Source organism: Semicossyphus pulcher, unplaced genomic scaffold, assembly GCF_022749685.1.
Source record: "Semicossyphus pulcher isolate SPU_LCO1_2020_fin unplaced genomic scaffold, fSemPul1.0.p SCAF_15, whole genome shotgun sequence".
NCBI classification, from domain to species: domain Eukaryota; kingdom Metazoa; phylum Chordata; class Actinopteri; order Labriformes; family Labridae; genus Semicossyphus; species Semicossyphus pulcher.
The window spans coordinates 10,571,387-10,591,036 of NW_027211659.1; the positions used below are offsets into that span (position 1 = coordinate 10,571,387).

At 43.9% G+C, this 19,650-nt stretch overlaps 1 protein-coding gene across 1 annotated transcript in view; it reads right to left on the minus strand.

Moving 5' to 3' along the window:
• igsf3 (immunoglobulin superfamily, member 3) overlaps positions 1-19,650 on the minus strand; it is a 77,974-nt gene that overhangs the window by 28,967 nt on the left and 29,357 nt on the right. Inside the window, exon 3 of the mRNA XM_069663010.1 lies at positions 3,182-3,601. Within this exon, the coding sequence (XP_069519111.1) occupies positions 3,182-3,601 (420 nt within the window). The remainder of the gene's footprint in view (positions 1-3,181; positions 3,602-19,650) is intronic.

Below are 19,650 nucleotides of genomic sequence, written 5' to 3' on the forward strand. Positions count from 1 at the left end.
TGCTATAAAGCACTTTTCTAGTCCTCTGACCACTCAGAGTGCTTTGACACACACATTCACACACTGATGGCAGAGGCTGCTATGCTAAGTGTCAATCTTCAATAAGGATCTAGCTAACTACATTCATACATGGATGGTTATTCCTTCAGGAGCAATTCGGGGTTCGGCGTCTTGCCCACGGCATGCAGACTGCTGCAGCTGGGAATCGAACCTCCAACCTTTTCACCGAGAGCGACCGGCTACTCTCGGCCGCCCCACATTAAACAATAAGACAGGACTTAAAGTGATAATCTCAAAGATTTTCATTTAAATAAATGTCTGTTAAGTCTATCACTGAAGGAAGTAACACAATGCTGACTGAGCCAATGGCCCACTGATGAAAACCGCCCAGTTAGTGACGCGTTTTCCATCACCCAGCAGTGGTTGGTCTGCCAGAGAGGGTAGGTGGAGCTAAGCGGCAAGTGTTGAGTAAACAGTAATCTACTATGGCTGAACAAACAAAGAACAGATCGATGGCTACAGATACAACTTCAACAATAAGAGAAAATCCAAAGAAAAAGAAACAAATTTGACGCTCAGATGAAGGCAAACTAAAAGGAAAGCGACCGTCAGCGAGGAAAATCAAGAGTTACAACCGGAGCCAACTGTGGACGTAACACATGCGACACTGTCTGGATATCTGGGAAGTGTGCTCTCACAAGATTACCAAGATCGAGATTAGAACTTTAAAATATAATCATTTGTGACAAGATGTGAAGATTTGCTGTGGGCTGCAAGGTGCTGCAGTGTTTGGAGTCTCACAGCTATAAAGGTTCCTGGTTAGAATCCCAGTTCGGACGTAGGTCTGTGTGGAGATTGCATGTGCACTCTGGGGACTCCGGTTTCCTTCAACAGCCAAAGACGCGCTCATTAGGTTAATTCTTGCTCAAGGTTTTCTGTCTCTATGTTTCAGCCCTGTGATTGACCGGTGATCACCCCGCCTCTCGCCCAATGACAGCTGGGATTGGCTTCAGACCCCCTCGTGACCCTGAACAGGATAGGTGGTATAGTTAATGGACGGATGGATGCTGTTTCTGTGATACTCTAAATTAAATATCTTTCAAATTTAGACTGTTCATCTCTTTTGGATTGCATGTTGAATAAAGAAGAAGTTGAAGATGTTTCTTTGGGCTGTGGGAAATTACGATGAGCATTCTTCACAGATGTCGGGCATTTTATAGACTAAAAGATTAAGATTTATTGTGAATAGGAAGATTAGTACATTAAAGCCCTGATTAACATACGAAATACGAACCTGATTCATTGAAAAAATACCAGTCGGATAAAGAACTACAAAAAGAAACATGACATACAGGCGTAGTGCACACACCCTGAGATGACATGCGGCTGAAGAGATACTACAGCGAAGGAGAGATCTCTTTCTCCGCCGACATTAAAGCAGCGGGACAGCAGGACATCGTATCATGACATTTGATGTGATTCACTCCGAAGGAAGGCGGGAGAAGCTAAAAAACGCCGTGACCTGCTTTGACAAGATTTGGTCACCGCTCAGCGTGAGGCTCTTTTATGATTGTGTTTTACAGGAAGAGATCAGCCGAGAGGATGCGGAGAGTCGGGACGCAAAACAGCCTCGTGTGTTGGTGTTTAGAGATAATATAAAGGGAGAGTTTTAAGGGCATGGAGCAGACGGAGTAAGGAGGCAGTGAAAACTCGGTGTTGAGACATGACTGCAGTAAATGAGGTGATGTGAGAACAAGAGAGAAAGAGAGTGAAAGGTGCATTAAGATTCTGTCCGCCGCTCCTCTCTGATGCCGAGGCTGCTGGTGATTAGCTCGTGACGGCCCTGTCTTGAGATCCACTCCATCTTTTATAATCAGAGCGTAATGGAGGAGCTGCTCCTTCCCCTCTCTAAATTTCCCTCTCCTTCCCTCTGTCAAACACGCACCTGGACAGGTTCGCAGCTTCAAAAGCTCAGCCCACGGGCATGCACGCTCTGAACTCGTTATGCAACAAGTACACAAGGAGAAATCACAATGAATCCACACAAAAGTTGGAGCGCTCACACCCGGAGCCAGGCGCTGCTGTATTCTCTTTGTCACGCAACAACACCTCCATCCATTATAGATTATAGAAGACAGAGTGACGAAGGGCGCTGAGAGGCGAGCTCTTTGCTCCTTTTGTCTCCTCGCTGAAGTCGCAGGAACTCATCTGACAAAGCTGCTTTACATCTGACTTCCCTCCTCAGAGCGCTATCTGGGGCACCATCAAGCTGCATCGGTCCAGAGCGGATCTTAAGCTTAATGGAGAAACGCAAAATGATTCCACTTTGAAATGATTTACTGGCATGAGGCGCTCGCCGCTGCACGCCGGCGAGGTAATTGAGCTAATGTCAAAGCAGTTTATCACCCGTCTCCTCGGATGTTTCTTGGACGCGGACAAAGAGGTTCTTTATGTTTGTGGGATACGGCCGAGGAGTACGGATGGGGTCGAGCCGGGCGGGGGGTTATAAGCACTGTAAAGCCGTCTTTGTTTCTGGCCCATCAACTCCAGAGGTTGACAGCTTATTAGATCATTATCCCACGAGGCCTTCTCCCCCTGAACACGCTCCTTCTGTCTCCCTCATTCTTCCATCACGCACCCCTTGTTACTTCCTCGACCTCGTGTCGCCCTCCCTCCCTTTTTGATTGGTAACTCACTTCCTCCCTTCCATCAGACAATCTCCTCCTTCAGAGCTGGCAACCGCACATAAAAACCGGCTCCGTATCTCCCGCTAATGCGCTCAAGAATGCCGTAATTGTTGGCGAGGAAAGTGATTGAAAAACACATTTCTGGCTTCTGATCTCAGGGCCACTTGTTGCCGGGGAGATTGTGCGCGAGGATGCCAAAGGTCTCCACCTACGCTGTTCGGAGCTGCTTGAATTATTCTCGGATGTGCTTGTAATGTTGCCCGTCAAACAGACACGCATACAAAAAGTGGGGAGCCTGTGGAGGTTTAGTTAAGCCCTTTTTAGTGAGCTAATGAGCTTAGCGTGTGATAGCGATCGACAGTCGGAGGAAGCCGACCCACATGCTCGGCTGTGGAAGAGGACAGGGGCGACCTGAGAGATTCTCCCACCATCGTTGTCACACATACGCTAACATATGAACATTACTTAAGACCTCTAGTGCTCCTGTTTCTCACCTGTGGGCTGAATGCGGAGCTGAGTCTTGTCACTCTGCTTACGCGTCATCGCGAACCAGCTTCCGTCCGTGTCCTGGATCCACTCGGCGGCCTGGCAGTACAGCAGGCCCTGGTCCACCGGCTGCAGCTTGTGAATGGTCAGCCTGTAGGTCGTCGCGCTGGTCTTATCCAGCCTGAGGTCCCCCGCCACCATCCTCTGCCGGTACGGTCCGCCCGAGCGCAGGACGAAGTCCCTCGACAATGTGACGAGCTCCTGAGGCGGGGCGGCCGCGTCCTCGGGGGAGCGCAGGTACCAGCCCACGGAGAGGTGAGTGTGCTGCATCGTGGTCCGGGACACCTCGCAGGTGAGCTGGAGCGTGTCGCCTTCCACCTTGGACAGAGTCTGGGCTGGAGCTGTTACTGTCAGCGAGTCGGCGATGACTGCGGAAAAAGAAAAAAGAGAAGAGAGGAAATGAACACTTAGCACTTAGAGGCCGTTACATGCCGGCTGAACGGTGTTATCTTGTCCTTTAAATACGATATTAACACCTTGTTTTTCTATAACAAACAGCATGTAATGTTAGTGTTAAATGTATAGGACGTCTTCAAGTTAAGCAGGCTCTGTTTGTTTACGCCTTCTATTATGGAAGTGGAAATAAAAGAGCATTGTGCTGTAAGCGATTTAAAATCTGATTGAGTCCCCAGCATGAGGAAAAGGTGTTAATGCTCCCGAGCTTTTGTTGGGGAGGTGACTGCCCTCTATTTCCTGCTCCATATATGACTTTCACATGTCACCGTGTGTTGATAGCATTCTCTCAATCTCATACACCCAGATGCCTCCAGAGGCCCCTCCGGCACTTCATCCACACCGATTACGTCCCATATTGTCTGCTTCAGCAAACACAGCGGCTCCGCAGTGGAACCGTTCAGCCACAGTCCCAGTTTTTGATCACACATGCTAAATATACAAACGGCGAGTTAACAGCGCCGTAATGAATTCATAGGTGCCTTTCTTTCTACAATACAAGCCAGATGGCTTTAAACAGCAGAGATGAGAGAGAGGGACATCCAAGAGCAAGGAAGCAACAGAGACATCAAGACGTGATCGTTTGAAAAAGGAGGCTGGAAGCACTGCACACGGCGACGGATATAAATATGTATAGCTTTTAAAAGAATTATTTTTGGATATGCACAAGGAAGAAAGAGTGATAGAGAGCGCTGGACTGAAGCAAAACATAAAACAAACTAACGGAAACAAAGGTCGTAAGGTCATGAAACAAGTAAAGTAGGTCCATTATGCGTATTCTTAGCTGCATGTGGCTAAACACGGATGCTATCCTGTTTGTCTTCCTGTCATTAATGCAAAGCACGACCTCACTGGTTAAGGCCGCAAGCGTATACATGAGGCAACCACACGCACAAAAAGGCATTGTGTGCATGTGCATATGTGCGCATACAGATGCACACAATGCCCAAGAAATGGAGAATATACAAAGCCGTCAGTTTCCACAATGGACAGCAGTCAAGCATTTAAGCTAGGCTGGGATAAAATGAATTGAGCGAATAATGCCGAGAGGAGCTTTACTGCATTGCCATGTGGTGCCTGAGAGCCCGTCTCAGAAGCCTGAAAATGGAAGTGCTTTGTTTGGGTTTATGCTAGTGGAGTGCTTTGTCAAGATGTTTGGCTATTCAGCCTCTTAAGGGATTGTCATTGTGAAGAGTACAAATCAGCATGTTTGAGGTCTGCGCGTCTCCTCGAGTCACCTGCAAGGACTGAAGATGCTGGAAAAGCAAAAAAACACGACAGGACGAGTCCCACGTGCGTGCGCACGGAGCGAACGCAAGGCTCAGCGTGTGCGAGTGCTCGAGCGTCAGTGTGAGAACATGAGTAAAATTGAGAGATGGGGGATTGCGAGAACAAAAGAACAGACACCACTAATGAAACAAACGGGGGGGAACAAAGGCAGGGAGATGAGAGGAAAGAGATAGAGGAGGCGGGGAGAGGAAGCTTGACATCTGGTTAGCGGAGTTTAACAAGACACTCAAAGAGGGAAACAATGATAAAAACAGAAGTGGCAGGGAGAGAAAGTGAGTAATCAGGTGGGTCAGAGACAGTGGCTCTTTAATGACAAACTGCGGGTACGCACGGCGAGTCCAGGCGAGAGTAAACAGCTTCCTGTCGGAGTTTGAAGCAATCTTGGAAATACTGACGGGGTCTGAGTGAATATGCCCTCTGATCCACTTCCCCATTACCGTGAGTGCTTGATAAACAGCCTGGCAGCGAGGGAGGCAATTGGTAGTCATCTGCTGCTATAAAAATATTCTGCTGATATATTTGTTTGTTGGTTGTGTTGTAAAATGACTAACATGGGAATTTGAGGAGGCCTGTGTTGGTGTTTCAGATGCTTTGTTTTCTGCAGGCTCCGGCAGAGCAATCCTTAAAAACACCATTATTATTTGAAACGCAATTAAGATTTTTACACCGCTCTAAAACTCTTTTGTTCCGTCTGAAGAAGAAAAGATTAAATAAAGGTTCATTTGAATAATAAGCATCGCTAAAGTGTGATTCTGCAGCATTAAGGACCTGCTGTTGCTCAGTCTTCTCCCTCTGACTCTCCCGTCAACAATGAGTGAGCGGCAGCCCTGCATACACATACTGTTACCACAACAACCCACCTACGCTACAACCTGCCATCGCCATGGCAACCCTCCCACATGATGCTCAGGGCCTCCGAGAACAGCCGCGAGTTACAACAACAACCACAACAACACCCCGCCTTTGAACACAAACCCAATAGTGAAAGCGACTCCAGCCCCCCCTCTGTGCGTGGACACACCTGTGGGACGGAACTTCCTGTCATTCAGCTTCATCGCTTCCTATAAAGATATTTAACACGTTGACTTCTTCTTAAGTCCTCTAGACGAATCAGATCCCTTCGCTCGAGTCTCGGCCAATCTCAGCGAGAGTCGGGCCGAGGTTGCAAACACTCCGAGATCCTCCACGAGCCCCACTGACCTCAATCTGAGAGGGATTAGGAGCAGCATGAGACGGCATACTCTGGCACACACACACACACACACACACACACACACACAAACAAACACACACAAACACACTCTTTCATCACTTGTGAGGACACTGTACTGACTTATTCTACCTTAACCACAACAGCTGTGTGCCGAATTACAAACCAACATACTGGTCTTAAAAGACAAATCCCAGGCTTTGCTTGTGGTAAACAAATCCTGCAAAACAAACAACTCATACTTTTAAATATCCTACTTTTAAGTGTAGCCAAAAATTGAAAAAGTGTAGCTTAAAGGGGGGGTATTATGCTGCTTCACATTTTAAGACATATATATAATGTTACAATGTTGGATGTCCAGACTAAACGTGGGTAAAGTTTCAAATCTGTAGGTAAAACTATGTTGGAGTAATCCCCCTGCTAAAAAAAGTCTGCGGGCTGCTGTGGATGCCAGGTTTCAGACAGACTTCTCCAGACGCTTCACTTTGTGATGTCACAATGCAGACAAACTCTATATTTGGGCATCTGCCCGAGACACAGCAGAACTTCCTGCCTCTGCCACAGCTCAAGGACACGACCACCCAGCAGCTCAGTCTGAGTCCGGAAATGTATTTCAGCTCAAACACTGCTTTAGAGAGCTGGCCAATCAGAAGAAAGCGGGCTTGTAGGGGCAGGGTTTCTTAAAGAGACAGAGCTGACTGAGTCGTTTCAGGCAGAGGCTGCATGATTACTATGAGGGAGTTTTTTTAAACTGTTAATGATATGAAGCTTCAAATCAGCATAATACCCCCCCTTTAATTGTTGCCCTTTAATCAAAAGCATATCAGTGAGCGACAGAGGGTGACATGCTTTTTCATTACATTGAAAATGGGCACTGCTATTTATTTAAGTCAGCCTTACATATAGCATCATGCTGCAGTACAGACTCATTAGCACCCCAAATGTGTATTAATCCACGCTGAGCCTTTTTTAATTAACAATTTGAATCAATGTACTGTATTTAAAAGGTTTACTTCTTCAGAACGTAAGGACGGGCTTCAGGCTGAAAGACAGGAGATCCTGAGGATGTCAGCAAGCTGCAAAGGACTTGCACAGTGATAGCATCGCGTCTTTACACGGTATTGTTTGAAATTAACACGTATTTAGAATTTCCCCGACCTGATTCTTCCTCCTGTAACCAATTCTGACTCAAACAGAAACACATGGTTTAAATGTAATTTAATAAAAAAAGATGGTCGGACCAGCTTCTTGTGCCTACATCAAGGCCAGTCACCATAATGTTAACAGACTGTCGTCCCTTCAACGCGATTACACACAAACTGGACTCGGGGTTCATTCTGTTAATAGAACACTCTCGCCGTTTTGCCAAAAGCTGTGCAGCCGAAACATCTTCCCAGCTCCTCTAAGTGTTACCGCAGTGTTACCTCGGAGTGAACGCTGAAATTAAAAACAGTTCCTGAGAGCAAATGCCAGATGTTATTAATATCATTGCAGGTTTTAATAAACCTGCTTAATTTCCCTCAGCAGCTCTGCCATTACTGGAAGAGAAAGTGTGCAAAGGTTGATCAGGACGCCTCATTTGAGTAAATTTTTAAAAACATTTGACACCTTCATTCCACCATTGCAGAAAACATGTGCATGTATTAAGTGTAACCCAGTGAACCTGTCTTTATTACCACAAAATAAATGAGCATTTTAACGCCCGTGTGAGGGATTAAAGGTAATCTTCCTCATTTGAATCACATTCGACTCTTAAATGAACCCTCAAATCTCAAAGTAGTAACGATTCAGACATCTTCCACTGATGGATCAGGTAATTTTTTTTTTTTTTTGATGAAGGTTCTCGTGTGCGGATGTGAAGGAAAAAACATGTCGGTGTTAGTCTGCTTTTGACTGACACAGAAGCTGTCAATCCTTTATAAATCTTTAAAACTACTCTCTTCCTGCTCTACCTCATCTGCAATTTCTGCTTTCATCTCGCTCCATTCCTGATCTTCCACGACTCCCAGCCCTGTGAAGTAAGCGACGGTTGTCATCCCTCAAGCTGGCCTTTTAAGTCCAGTCACACAGGGATAGAAGTGTGGGGGACACGAGGACACAAAAACGGAGGGAGGGAGATTTGGCAAAGTCGACATGAGGAGAGAAAGATAATTTATTGAGTCTGATCTGTACATTTTGCATGCAGCCAAACTTTCAACATCTCGCCGCAGTGTGAGAGCGCGATGGCTATTGAAGTTGCAGAATAGATTCTCTTTTTTTAGAGAAAAAAGAAGCAGCAGGAAGTCAAAAAGCTGTGTTTGTTTGTGTGCACACTGTTCTGACATGTGGAACAAAAACATCAGATAGTGAAGATCCAACCAGGCGACACTTTGCGCTCTCTGTTGTGGTCTTGTCATGGGTGGAGATGATGACAGAGGGAACTGCAGAGACTTACACTGCCCTCTGGATGTTACCGCCGCTACAAATGATCCCGCTCACGTAAACACACACTCTCAACCCAAACACCACATGTACGCACCCACGCAGATGACATCTCATTGTGTATCTCTGCATTTGTCTCTGCATGTATGCGCCCCTTCAAATGTGTTAAGTGCTAGTGTAAGGGAGGCAAGTTTTCAGACTCTGATGGTAGCTTAGCCTCACTTTGGAAGTTATAAACGTTTGTTGCTTCTGGCTGCCGGCCAATCAGAAGAAAGGAGTAAATGTTAGAGGTTGTAACAATGGCAATATCCAAGATGGAGCTCTCCTTAAAAATATATTGAGTTTATTTATGCCTGCAGGCAAATGCTACAACAAACCGAATGAAGCGGCAGTCAACAGGAACTCCTTTGAGAGCTGGTGGGTTGAAGCTCCTAGCTCCACTACATGACCAAAAGTATGTGGACACTTGAGCGTCTACATAGTGATTCTTATACATCTTAGTAGGTTCTGCAAGAATTTGGAAACAGGAAGCTGGGATTTGCTGCACTTCAGCCACAAAGCATTAGTGAAGTCGGGTACTGGGCTTGGGCGATAAGGCCTGGCTTAGAGTTCTTGCAACAATTCATGCCAACGGTCTTTAATGGGGTTTAACTTTTGGCTGTTCAGGCCACAGAAGTTCTTCCACAGCAATCCCTTCAATCTTACGGACGTGTTCAGACCATCGACTGTACATAAGAAGTGGAAGTAGCCACCATGACGTCAACCATTGGTTTGTGAACCTTGTTCTGGAGCCTTGAGGTCGGGATTTTGGATGTCGCCATCTTGGTTTTATTGGAGCCGGAAGGTGACAAATTTAGAAGAGGATAAAGACTATCCTGATTGACAAGTTGCCATGGTAGCTGCTTGTCAATCATAGGTAGCCATGCTCAAGCATACCCTGATTTATCTTCTGATTTACGCAATGGCATTGTATTGGCTTTGAACCAGAAACGGGCCGATCCAAAACTGTTTCCAAAGACATTATTGTCTAGAATGATGGTATGATAAGAACCAAACACAGATGGAAAACAGTCCAAGACCATATAGAGTATATGGACATGCCCACCCATATAGCGTTGACATTCACAATAATACTGCCTAGAAGTGCAGATGTTCAGCCACAGCTGAAGTGGTTAACGCTTTTTTGGTGTGTAATTTCCTTAAGTGTCTGTATTTGTGTGTGTTGCTGCAAAGCAAATGGCCATTTGGCAAAGCCAGTAGGGTAATTATTGTTAATTACTCTGTGAAAGTGAGAGCACTGCTGAGAGGAAAACAGAACGAGTGGGCGATCTTCAGCACCACTTTATGCGAGTCCAGCCCCATCTCTAAGCAGACGTCACTTACTGACCCGGGATGTCTGCGACATATGCAGGCGTACGGGGTCAGGAAGTAATAGAAATAGAGATAAATACAGAAACTGTGCCTCCACCTGTCTAAGCTCATACTTATTATCCATTATCCTGTCCGTCCACATCCTCCACTGCTTTGTTCTTCTCTGTGAGAGCTGTTGATGAGTCAGAATGAGGGATGAAGAGGTTCAACTGGGAAATTGAAAGAGATGAGGGCGAAGTAGGAGGAAGAAGAAAAAAGGTGAGGATGAAGACGAAAACGGAAAGAAAAAAATGTGCAGCAACTGCAAAAACTTCTGCAGCGATTATTATTATTCTGTTTGTAGCCTATATATAGATATGGTACTTGACACTCTTACTTCAATACCCTAAATCGACACACACACACTAACAAAAATCCGCAGAACAATAACATACAGAGCGAGCTCGTTCTCGGGAGACTGAAAAAAATCAAGCAAGTCTTCAAACAAAAACACTGTGAGCAACCAGTAAAGCAAACTCTGACAAACTGAGGTCTACGCAACATCCCCGAGAGCCTGTTAGTGATAATAACGACAGGATCCGGAGTACAACAAGAAAAAAAGGGCAGAGTAAGGATCACGGCTTGGAGCAGGAAAAGAGTCATGTGGGAGCGCTCTTTAACAGAGAAGAAAGGGCTGAGCGGGAAAAGAAGATGACTGGAGGAGATGGCTGCGGTGAGTGATCTGGGTCCACAGCAGGGGGTCCATCCATAATACAACACACACACATGATTAGATGAGGCGGGCACCTTATTGAGTATAACAGAACACATTCCTTTATGTGTCTGTTTCTGCATTTTTTATGTTTTATGTAATAGGGGCATCAAAGATGTTATGTATTGACCCAGGGAACCGGTTGTATTTTTTAAGCTTTTGAGGTAAAATTCTGCGTATTTGTTGAACTATGACGTTCTTCTTTGAAGTCATGGCAACATGTTGCTACAGTGCCGTTATCTGTAAGGCCTGTTTTTTTTAGCCTTTTTTCCACAGGGATTTTATGCTTCCAATTACTTTAAATGTAGTTGTGGTTCCTGCTTAGAGAAGCTACTTACTAAGTCCTGTGATGACTGCAGCTTAGAAAATCCTCCAGGGAAATTTTTTAACAATTAGTTAAAGAGGGGGTGTTATGCTGTTTCACATTTTAAGACATATCTATAATTTTACAATGTTGGATGTCCAGACTAAACGTGGGTGAAGTTTCAAATCTGTAGGTAAAAGCATGTTGGAGTAATGTGAGTGCTGTGAACGCCAGGTTTCACACAGTTTTTTTTTTGTGACATCACAAAGTGCAGCCTCAGCAGGCTTCAGAGAGCTGGCCAATCAGAAGAAAGTGGGCTTGCAGGGACAGGGTTTCTTAAAGGGACAGAGCTGACAGTTTCTTTTAACTTTTGTTTTTTTTAACTGTAAATTATGCTAAGCTACTCCACAGGTACCACAGAGTGAAATATGAAGCTTGAAATTAGCATCATACCCCCCTTTAATCAATTTATCCTCAATTTCAGGAGGTAATAGCTTACTTGTCATTTCTGATTGTCAAGTTGCTGGTAACTGTCTCTACGTATTTTAACAGCTGCAGCTAGCAAGCTAACTCATCAAGCTAACTCATCAAGCCAACGTAAAAAGTCTTAAATATGGATTTGATAGCTACATAGGTGATGAGCTACGTCGTGGAAATGAATAATTTCCTGGTGAGAAACCACATTTCTGGAGACAAAGATTGTCTTTAAGTATTTATTAACAAGTTAAAATTACGGAGTTCATATATTTCAGCTGAAAGGAAAGAGTCTGCTCTCACCACATGATCGCAGAGCCTCATATCAAACAGTTACAACACTTCATTTATAGTATGAAATAATGGAACAAAGAAAAGGAACTTCTTGAGACGCTGTCTGAAAACTGCCAATGTGATTATTAATTCCCTGTCTACAGGGTGCAGCTGTCGGTCAGCAAGAGGGAGAGAATATGCTTACGGTCTTATTTTACAGTATTCTTCCATATATAGAGGATAAGTAAAGGATAAGCAAAATGAGTGACAGAAGGGCAAAAGGTTACAAGATAAAGTTCAAGTCATTAATTTGATATAAAAAGAATAAAATGATAATTTTACACAACAAGCTAAAAGATTTACACGTAAGCTCTTGTGTTTTTGGCTTTGGGAAAGTTAGAGGCATAAAAGAAGTTAACATTGACTCACCATATTCAGCAAAGTCTAATTTACAGTTCAGTCATTTGATCTATACTCAAACGCTGAGGAGGTGTGAAAATGTGTTTTTTCCTGATGCAATTTATCCTCCATGACAGAGAGAAAAATAATAAGCATGCTTCTCATTTCAAGACAACTGTCAACTTGCCGGCCTTAAATGGCATTTGTTACTGGCAGATTTTGTCAGCTGGAGTTAGCTAGCTAATCAAGCTAACGAATCTTGTAAAGGGGTCATAAATATTCATGTGAAGGCCTCAAATATGATAGTTTGCTTAAAGAAACACCATTTTTAATCCTCCTTACACTTTTGCTCTAGTGCTTTTGTTTGGGAAAGTGGAATATAAAGTCCTTTCAAACTCTTTAAATACAGTATTATTCCAAAGCCACGCACAGCCATGGTCTCGGTCAAAGAGCATAAAAGATTTTCTCATTGCTGAATACATTTTGGCATGGTGAATTCAAGTTTTATTAACAGTCAAGTATTCAGGGATTTCATGTTTACATTCACTCTAATGCTGTTTTGGTTCGCTAGTCAAAAGTTTTATTAACTCCTAAAACAATTTATCCTCAATTTCAGAAAGACAAAGAAGTCTATAGCTAACCAATATTGTCAGCTAAAGCTAGCTAGCGAATCAAGCTAGCAAATCTTGTAGAAGAGTCATTAATATGCATATAAACACTTTGAATATGATATTTTGCTTAAAGATTCACACAATGTTTAATCTATTCCTCCTCACACTTTTGCTCTCGTGTTTTTGCTTCGGGAAAGAAAGTCCTTTAACACTGTTGAAATGCATCGCAGCAAAGCGCAGCGGAGGTCTTGGTCAAAGGGCATAAAAGATTTTCTCATTGCTGAATAAACTTTGGCATGCAGAGTTAAAATGTAGTTACAGTCACGTATACAAAAGTTTTATTAATTCCTAAAACAATAAAAGAGAAGCACAAAAGCATTCTGCTCATTTCTAGCTGACTATCAACACCCTAAACAACTATTGCTAACTGCTAGCTAATCAAGCTAACAAATCTAGTGAAGGGGAGCTTCAGTAAATATCTGATATTTATAACACGATGTTTAATCTTTCCCTCCTTACACTTTGACACTTATGTTTTAGGTTTTAAGAAAAGCAGTCTGCCACTCTTTACAGCTCTGACAGCAAAAGGTCTTGGTCAGGCATAAAAGATTTAACATTACTGGATACATTTTGGCATCATGAGTAGAAGTCTCATTGACACATCACAATCCTCAATGCAACCCAATCCAAGACTGTCTCACTCCTGCATAATTACTGTAGGCTATCTCCAGGCCTTGATTACATAAGTTCTTACTCATCAACAGTCAGAGAATTTATCTGAATAAAGTTCCACTGAGACTTTTCTAAAACCTTGTTTTCCCTCTGAAGATGAACGCAGCATGCCGAGGTCAAACTTCTGTGTATATTAAAAGCCCGAAGCAGTGTTTATTCTGGCCTGTGTCGCATGTCAACCCTCGTCTCTCTTTCCGCTCACACTTCCTGTCTGTGTTCCAGTCAACTGTCATATGATGGCAAAAACGCTAAAAAAAAAAAAAAAGGTCAAAGCACATGAGTCATGCCAGATATTTCTCGCTCCTCTATTTTAAAACTGCTACTCAATCTCCATGGGACAAAAAAGTTTTCTATATTAATGTATTATTTAGCTAAAAAAAGTAAAAAATATCACTTTTGGCCAGCACAAATTGGCTCCCTATACATAAATAAATGCATTTGTTATCATCACTATCATGGACTATAAATCATATATAGCCCCACTGCTTAAACGTCTTGATTTTGATGCAACAAATGTCTGTAATTTGCTTTTAAAATAATAGCACGATAAGTTGAATGTCTCCTTCTATCCCGTCTGATCAAAGAGGCCTCCCCACAGTCCTATCATAACACACCACATCCAATCTCCGAAAAATGAGAAGAGAGATAAAATAAAAATGAGGGGGGATAGAGGAAAGGGGTGAGAGGATATGAGAGATCTTACAGATGCTGTTATGAGATTTCCAGTTGGGAGCTGTGAGGTCCCCTGCTAATGGAACACACACTCAGAGAGGGTGTGTGAGAGCAAGTGTGTCCTGCGCTGTAACACAGAGGTCACAGTGACTGAAAGGAAAGGGCCTCTTCATTTAATAAAGGGGTCTCTGAAGCGTTCTCTCCTGTCTCCTCTCACTGTCATTCTTCTCCAGGCTCTGTCCCATTTTTCTCCTCACAATTTTCTCCTCACTCCAGCTTCAATCTACACATCCCCCTCCCCTCCACGCCCCCTCGCTCCACCACATTATCTGGTGAATTTTCTTTTTCGTTAGACTGGTTGCTTGTCAGCACCCAATTATCACTTTATGCTGTTTTTCTCTCCTTCCTCCCCCGGATCGTCCTCCTCATGACTGTCTTAGAACAAAGGCAGGCACGTTTTAGCACGTGCTGATCCCTCTCTAAGTGCTTGAACTCGACATGTCGGTCAGACAATTACCATACTGACCATATCACGCAGCGGCCATTTTCAACTGATGTCATGCTGAGTGCGGTTAGCACAAATGCTGTTATAATGTCATACTGCTGTGTTCAAGGTCGTAAGTTGTATTTGTTTATCTGTAAATCATCAATGCTTCTCTCAGCAACCGAGTAGACATGACACATTTGGAGGGAAATCAGCCAGTTTCAAGTCAACAACATATTAACTATAGCCAGACAACAGCTAACATTAGCATTCAGGCCACTACCTAGAAATTATTAGCATTAGCTAGGAGCTGCCTGAAAGCTATTACTCTTTGGTAGTGTTATACAATACAATAAGAAAGGCATAGCTGGTGTTATAAGCTAGTAAATTCCTCACTAACTTACTGTTAGCTAGTAAATTCCTAGCTAACTTACTGTTAGCTAAGGAGTGTTTGAGTGCTAGATTAGCTGTTTTCTAACAGTAGCTAATAGGTTATAAAATATGCTGTTCTAACTTTAAAATATTGCTCAGTGTGCCTCCAGATTTTAACTATCAATTTGTTTTCAGTTATTGAGGAGAAGTAAAGTAATTACGTGCCTAATGTTAACACAACCTGGAACAATAGCAGCATTCTAGCTTCCCACTCTGAGCGTAACATTAGACAAAAATGGCCGCCGTGCGACTATAGTGAATTGCTTTTTTCATTTTCATCATAGGGGGTCTTAAACTAGTAAAGGAAGTTCCATTTTCTCTATGTGTGAAGGAGACACAAATAGAGCTAATCCCATGTGGCTAATATCCTACAGCGTATTATACCTAAAGCTAGAAGCAAGAGGAAAATCAAAATCGGACAGTCTCAGCCTGTCTGTCTCTCTCTTACACACCCCGCATGAACACACAAGCACACACAGATATTCAAGCCTGGGGGGACAGCTGCTCTCTGACACACACAGTAGCAGTTTAAGTGACTGTGGTGCTCCCCTCTGCTTTTCCTCCCAAACATCTCCTCCAGAGCTGTGGCTCAGCCGTACTGGGTCACAGAATCACACACAGTCCTAAGGGGTGTTCAGCTTATTAAAATTAGTTTGAAGCAACACACACAGTTTGTCTTCACAGATCTGAGTTGCACAGCATATGTGCTCTTTTCTTAGCTGCAAAGTGCATGAAGTCAGAAGGCTAACACTATCTATGATAGCTGTTCAATCCCATCACAGCTTTTCAATTATATAACTACAGCATGTTTTGAAAGTGTTTCATGCAGATTAATTTAAAACTCTTTTTTCATACTGATTTATTTCCTTGGTCTCTTATTTTCCTAATCATTTCCTGGGGATTTTCTGAATAACATAAGCTGAACTTCCTCTGAGGGCGGCAGAGGATTTTTAAGGAGACACAAGCAGAATGACTGAATCTCCCTGCTAATATTGTGCCTGACATTTCAACAAGGAACATAATAAAATGCAACTGAAGACAAAATTGTTCTTACAACACTGGAAGAGGGTTGATAGCTAGAAAGAAAAAGGTTAGCATGTAGGGAAAAAATGCCAGATTAAAGGATGAGGACAGGAGGGGATTTAGCATGTTAACAAGCTAACATTTAGCTAACATTTAGTATGCAACATCCAGCATACTCAGACTAACTAAGTCCTTGTAAATCTAATTCTTAGTATGATAACACGCTAAGCTCTTTATAGCTGCTCTCATCGATATGTTCGGTAACAGGACTGAATTATAATCCACAGCGTGTGCATTTCCCCCCTCAGCTCTACGGATAATTTTACCGTCTTTCAACTCAGTCCTTTGGCTTGACTGCCGGTAAGAAACCGTTTTGGATATGCAGGCATGTGTTTCCACTTAAAAGCTTTGATGAAGCCACTGCATGCTAGCTGCTCAGCATCAAACGGACACAGCTAGCAACTTGCTGTTGAACATAGTGGTGTGTTAAGCAGCTAAGAGCCAGAAAATGTCCTCAGGCGATCATAAACAAATGGGCAAAAGTGAGTGAAAATTAGACTTTCATTCGCCAATTGGCCAAAAACTCGACTCTGAGTGAATGATAATTACCTGCTGGATGTGTGAATGGGCTAACACGCTAGCCTCTATCATCTTTATGAAGGTGGTAATTCAGTATGTGCCTGTGGTGTGTTCCCAACCCACTTGGCTGCCTCGACATGGCCAAAATACAATTAACAGCAATTAATGTAGGTTTAAAAAATATCTGTTGAGAGCACTTTCCAACTTCAAGTGTGTTTCCCCTATAAAAATATATTAATGTGTGTATTACAAGCAATGTCCTAGGAATTGAGAGCAAATATAAAATTAGGCCATCTTTTAATCACCCTGTTTTATTGGAGTTGTACGTATACGTCCAGGTTTTCTCACCGGACGGTAAGCAGAGTGAGAGAGACAACAAAAGCAGAAAGTAGGAGAAGAAAAGGAAAGAGACGGGCAGCAAGTGAAGGAGTGGGCTTTGTTATTGTAGCAGGAGAATAGTGACGTGGCGTTAAAAGGCTGAATGTTGCGATAAGAGAGGGAGCCGCGGTGAGAAGAAGCTTTCAAATATGAGACGCTGTTTACACAAAGGCAGAAGAGGAGGATTTAACACTAACTAAGCAAGCACGCGCACACAAACACACACACACAATATGACACAACCTCTCACTGAGGCCCAGCCAGGAAATGAGCCTGAGTGAGTGTTGGGAAGATGGAGAGTAAGCGGGAGATTAAAAGGCAAGGCGTGAGAGGAGGGGTAGTCTGAAGAGAGGTGGGAGTATGAAAGACAAATCTTACTAAGAGCATTTGAGAAGAGCTGTGTGCAAAGCTATCGTTGACTGAAATCCTTTAGAGCATCAAAGATTTACTCATCATGCCTAAACACATGAAATAGTCCCTCCAACCCCCCCCATTCAGCTTCACGCTCCTTCTCTACGTTCCTCCTCTCATCTCCACTCGCTTCAAACTCGTCATTTCATCTGTCATGTGCTTTTCTTTGTCATTTTCCTCCCTCCGTCCGTCCGCTCGCAAATTACCGCAAACGCTCTGTACTGGGAACAAAAAAAGGAATTCACACAACTCCGAGTGTCTGTTTGTCTTCTCCATCGCCGCCGTCCTGGAGGTTGTTAGCACATGTGCTGGGTTTTGCTCCGTCTGCCAACATCAGCACTAACACACACCCAAGAGTCATTACCACTTGTACACACACACGCACAGACAAACACACAAAAATACCGCCATGCAATAACCCATCCACCTACAGGCACACGTGAATGCACACCATGTGCAATAACTCGCATTCGCACACAAACACACCTTCCCACTTGTACACTATAAACAGCATTTATCAAGAATATTATGATTCAAATATCACTGGAGGTGCAAGTATTAAAACTAATAAGCTCAGTCCCTGCGCTGCACTTACTGTCTCACTCTCTCTCGCCCTGTTTTTTCTCTCTCTTTACACCCCTTACAAGATCTCCCGCCATCTCCCCTCATCCCTCCCTCCATCAGTCGCTCCGGCCCCAGATGGTAAAGCGCTGTGACCAATTAAAGACTTCCCTGAGGATAGGACCAGTTATAGCCCCAGCCATCTGACCACTTCTGCGTGTGCGTGCGTGCATGTGTGTGTAAACCCCACAAAAAACAAATCACTGCGTTTTGATCAGTGTACAAAGCAGCGTCTTTGGGCCGGTTCCACACACCGTCTTCCCTTAGAAAAAAAAAGGTACATTCGCAGGTGAGTCCAAGACTACAGCCACATATAAAGGCTTCTGTATAGTGCGTAAACACACAAGATGTAGAGTATCGCTTTCTTAGAGCACAGTGCAAGGCATAGTGTACGAGCTGGCCAGAGGTGCAGAGAACTAGCAGGTGTGTGTGTGAGTTGTGTTTGTGTGAAAGAAACAGTGTCTTTGAGGGAGAGAGGGAGGAGGGGGAAAAAAAGGGTGGCTTGGGGAGGTGGGCAGCGCTCAATCACCAGGCACCCGTCCAGCAGGGCAGCAGATGAGGGAGCAACTGTCTGTCTGAGCTGCCAACACTGAGGGGAATTAGGCATATGCCAACCAAACCCCACCCCTCTTTTATACACACATACACACACATCTCTCTATCCGCATCCCATGGTGGGCGGCCTGGCACCGGGGCACAGGTGGCAACATATGTCTGTGTCTACCCTTCAGTCAACCGAGAGGAGGGTCTGCTCATGCCTCTCTGTTTGCGAGCACAAAGTCAGAAGTCCTTGCTGAAGCTATTAGATATTTGTGCTCGAGCGTTTTAGATTCTGCTCTACAGATTTAAGATAGCGCCGTGTCCCTGAGATGCAGCGTGAGGGTCATCAGCTCGCTCGCCTCGCTGTTGCTACACCAAAATGAGTTTAGCCTCCCAGGCTCCTCCACTTCTGCTTTTCACTTTTCACCACACCGGCACTCAGAGAGGCCGGCCCGCGGCTACAGCCCTCCAGCCCACACTCGAATTCAATACATCAGACGTTTAAACTAAATCTCGATGTTTCCCATTGCAAATAATGAGGCTGTGATTAGCATACTGATGAGGTGGGTGCGATGCGAATCTTTAATGAAGCTATGAGGAGCATCATTTTTGTCGATTTTTTGGGGCCCCTGTGGACAAAGCGGTACGTCTCATCTATTTGCTGATCCTGTCCTGTACGCGCATTTGTAGTATCCTGCTGTCTTTTAACCTCAACTACTCACTGTGAAACTTTGCAAAGGGAAATGTAAACATAGTCTGCTACTTCCTCTGTCAGCTGTAGGCATTAATTATTACTGTGAAGATATTGTCCTCTTCTGACGGTCCTGTGCGTTTGAAGATCATGTAGAGGAAGCAGTCCTAACTGACGGGTCTTTGCAAAGACAGGAACGAGGAGGTGGTGAAGAATAATCTAATCGTGGTATCGTGGGCAAAAGGCTTACAATGTAATAATATAATTTAGCAGACACTTTTGTCCAAAGCATATGGA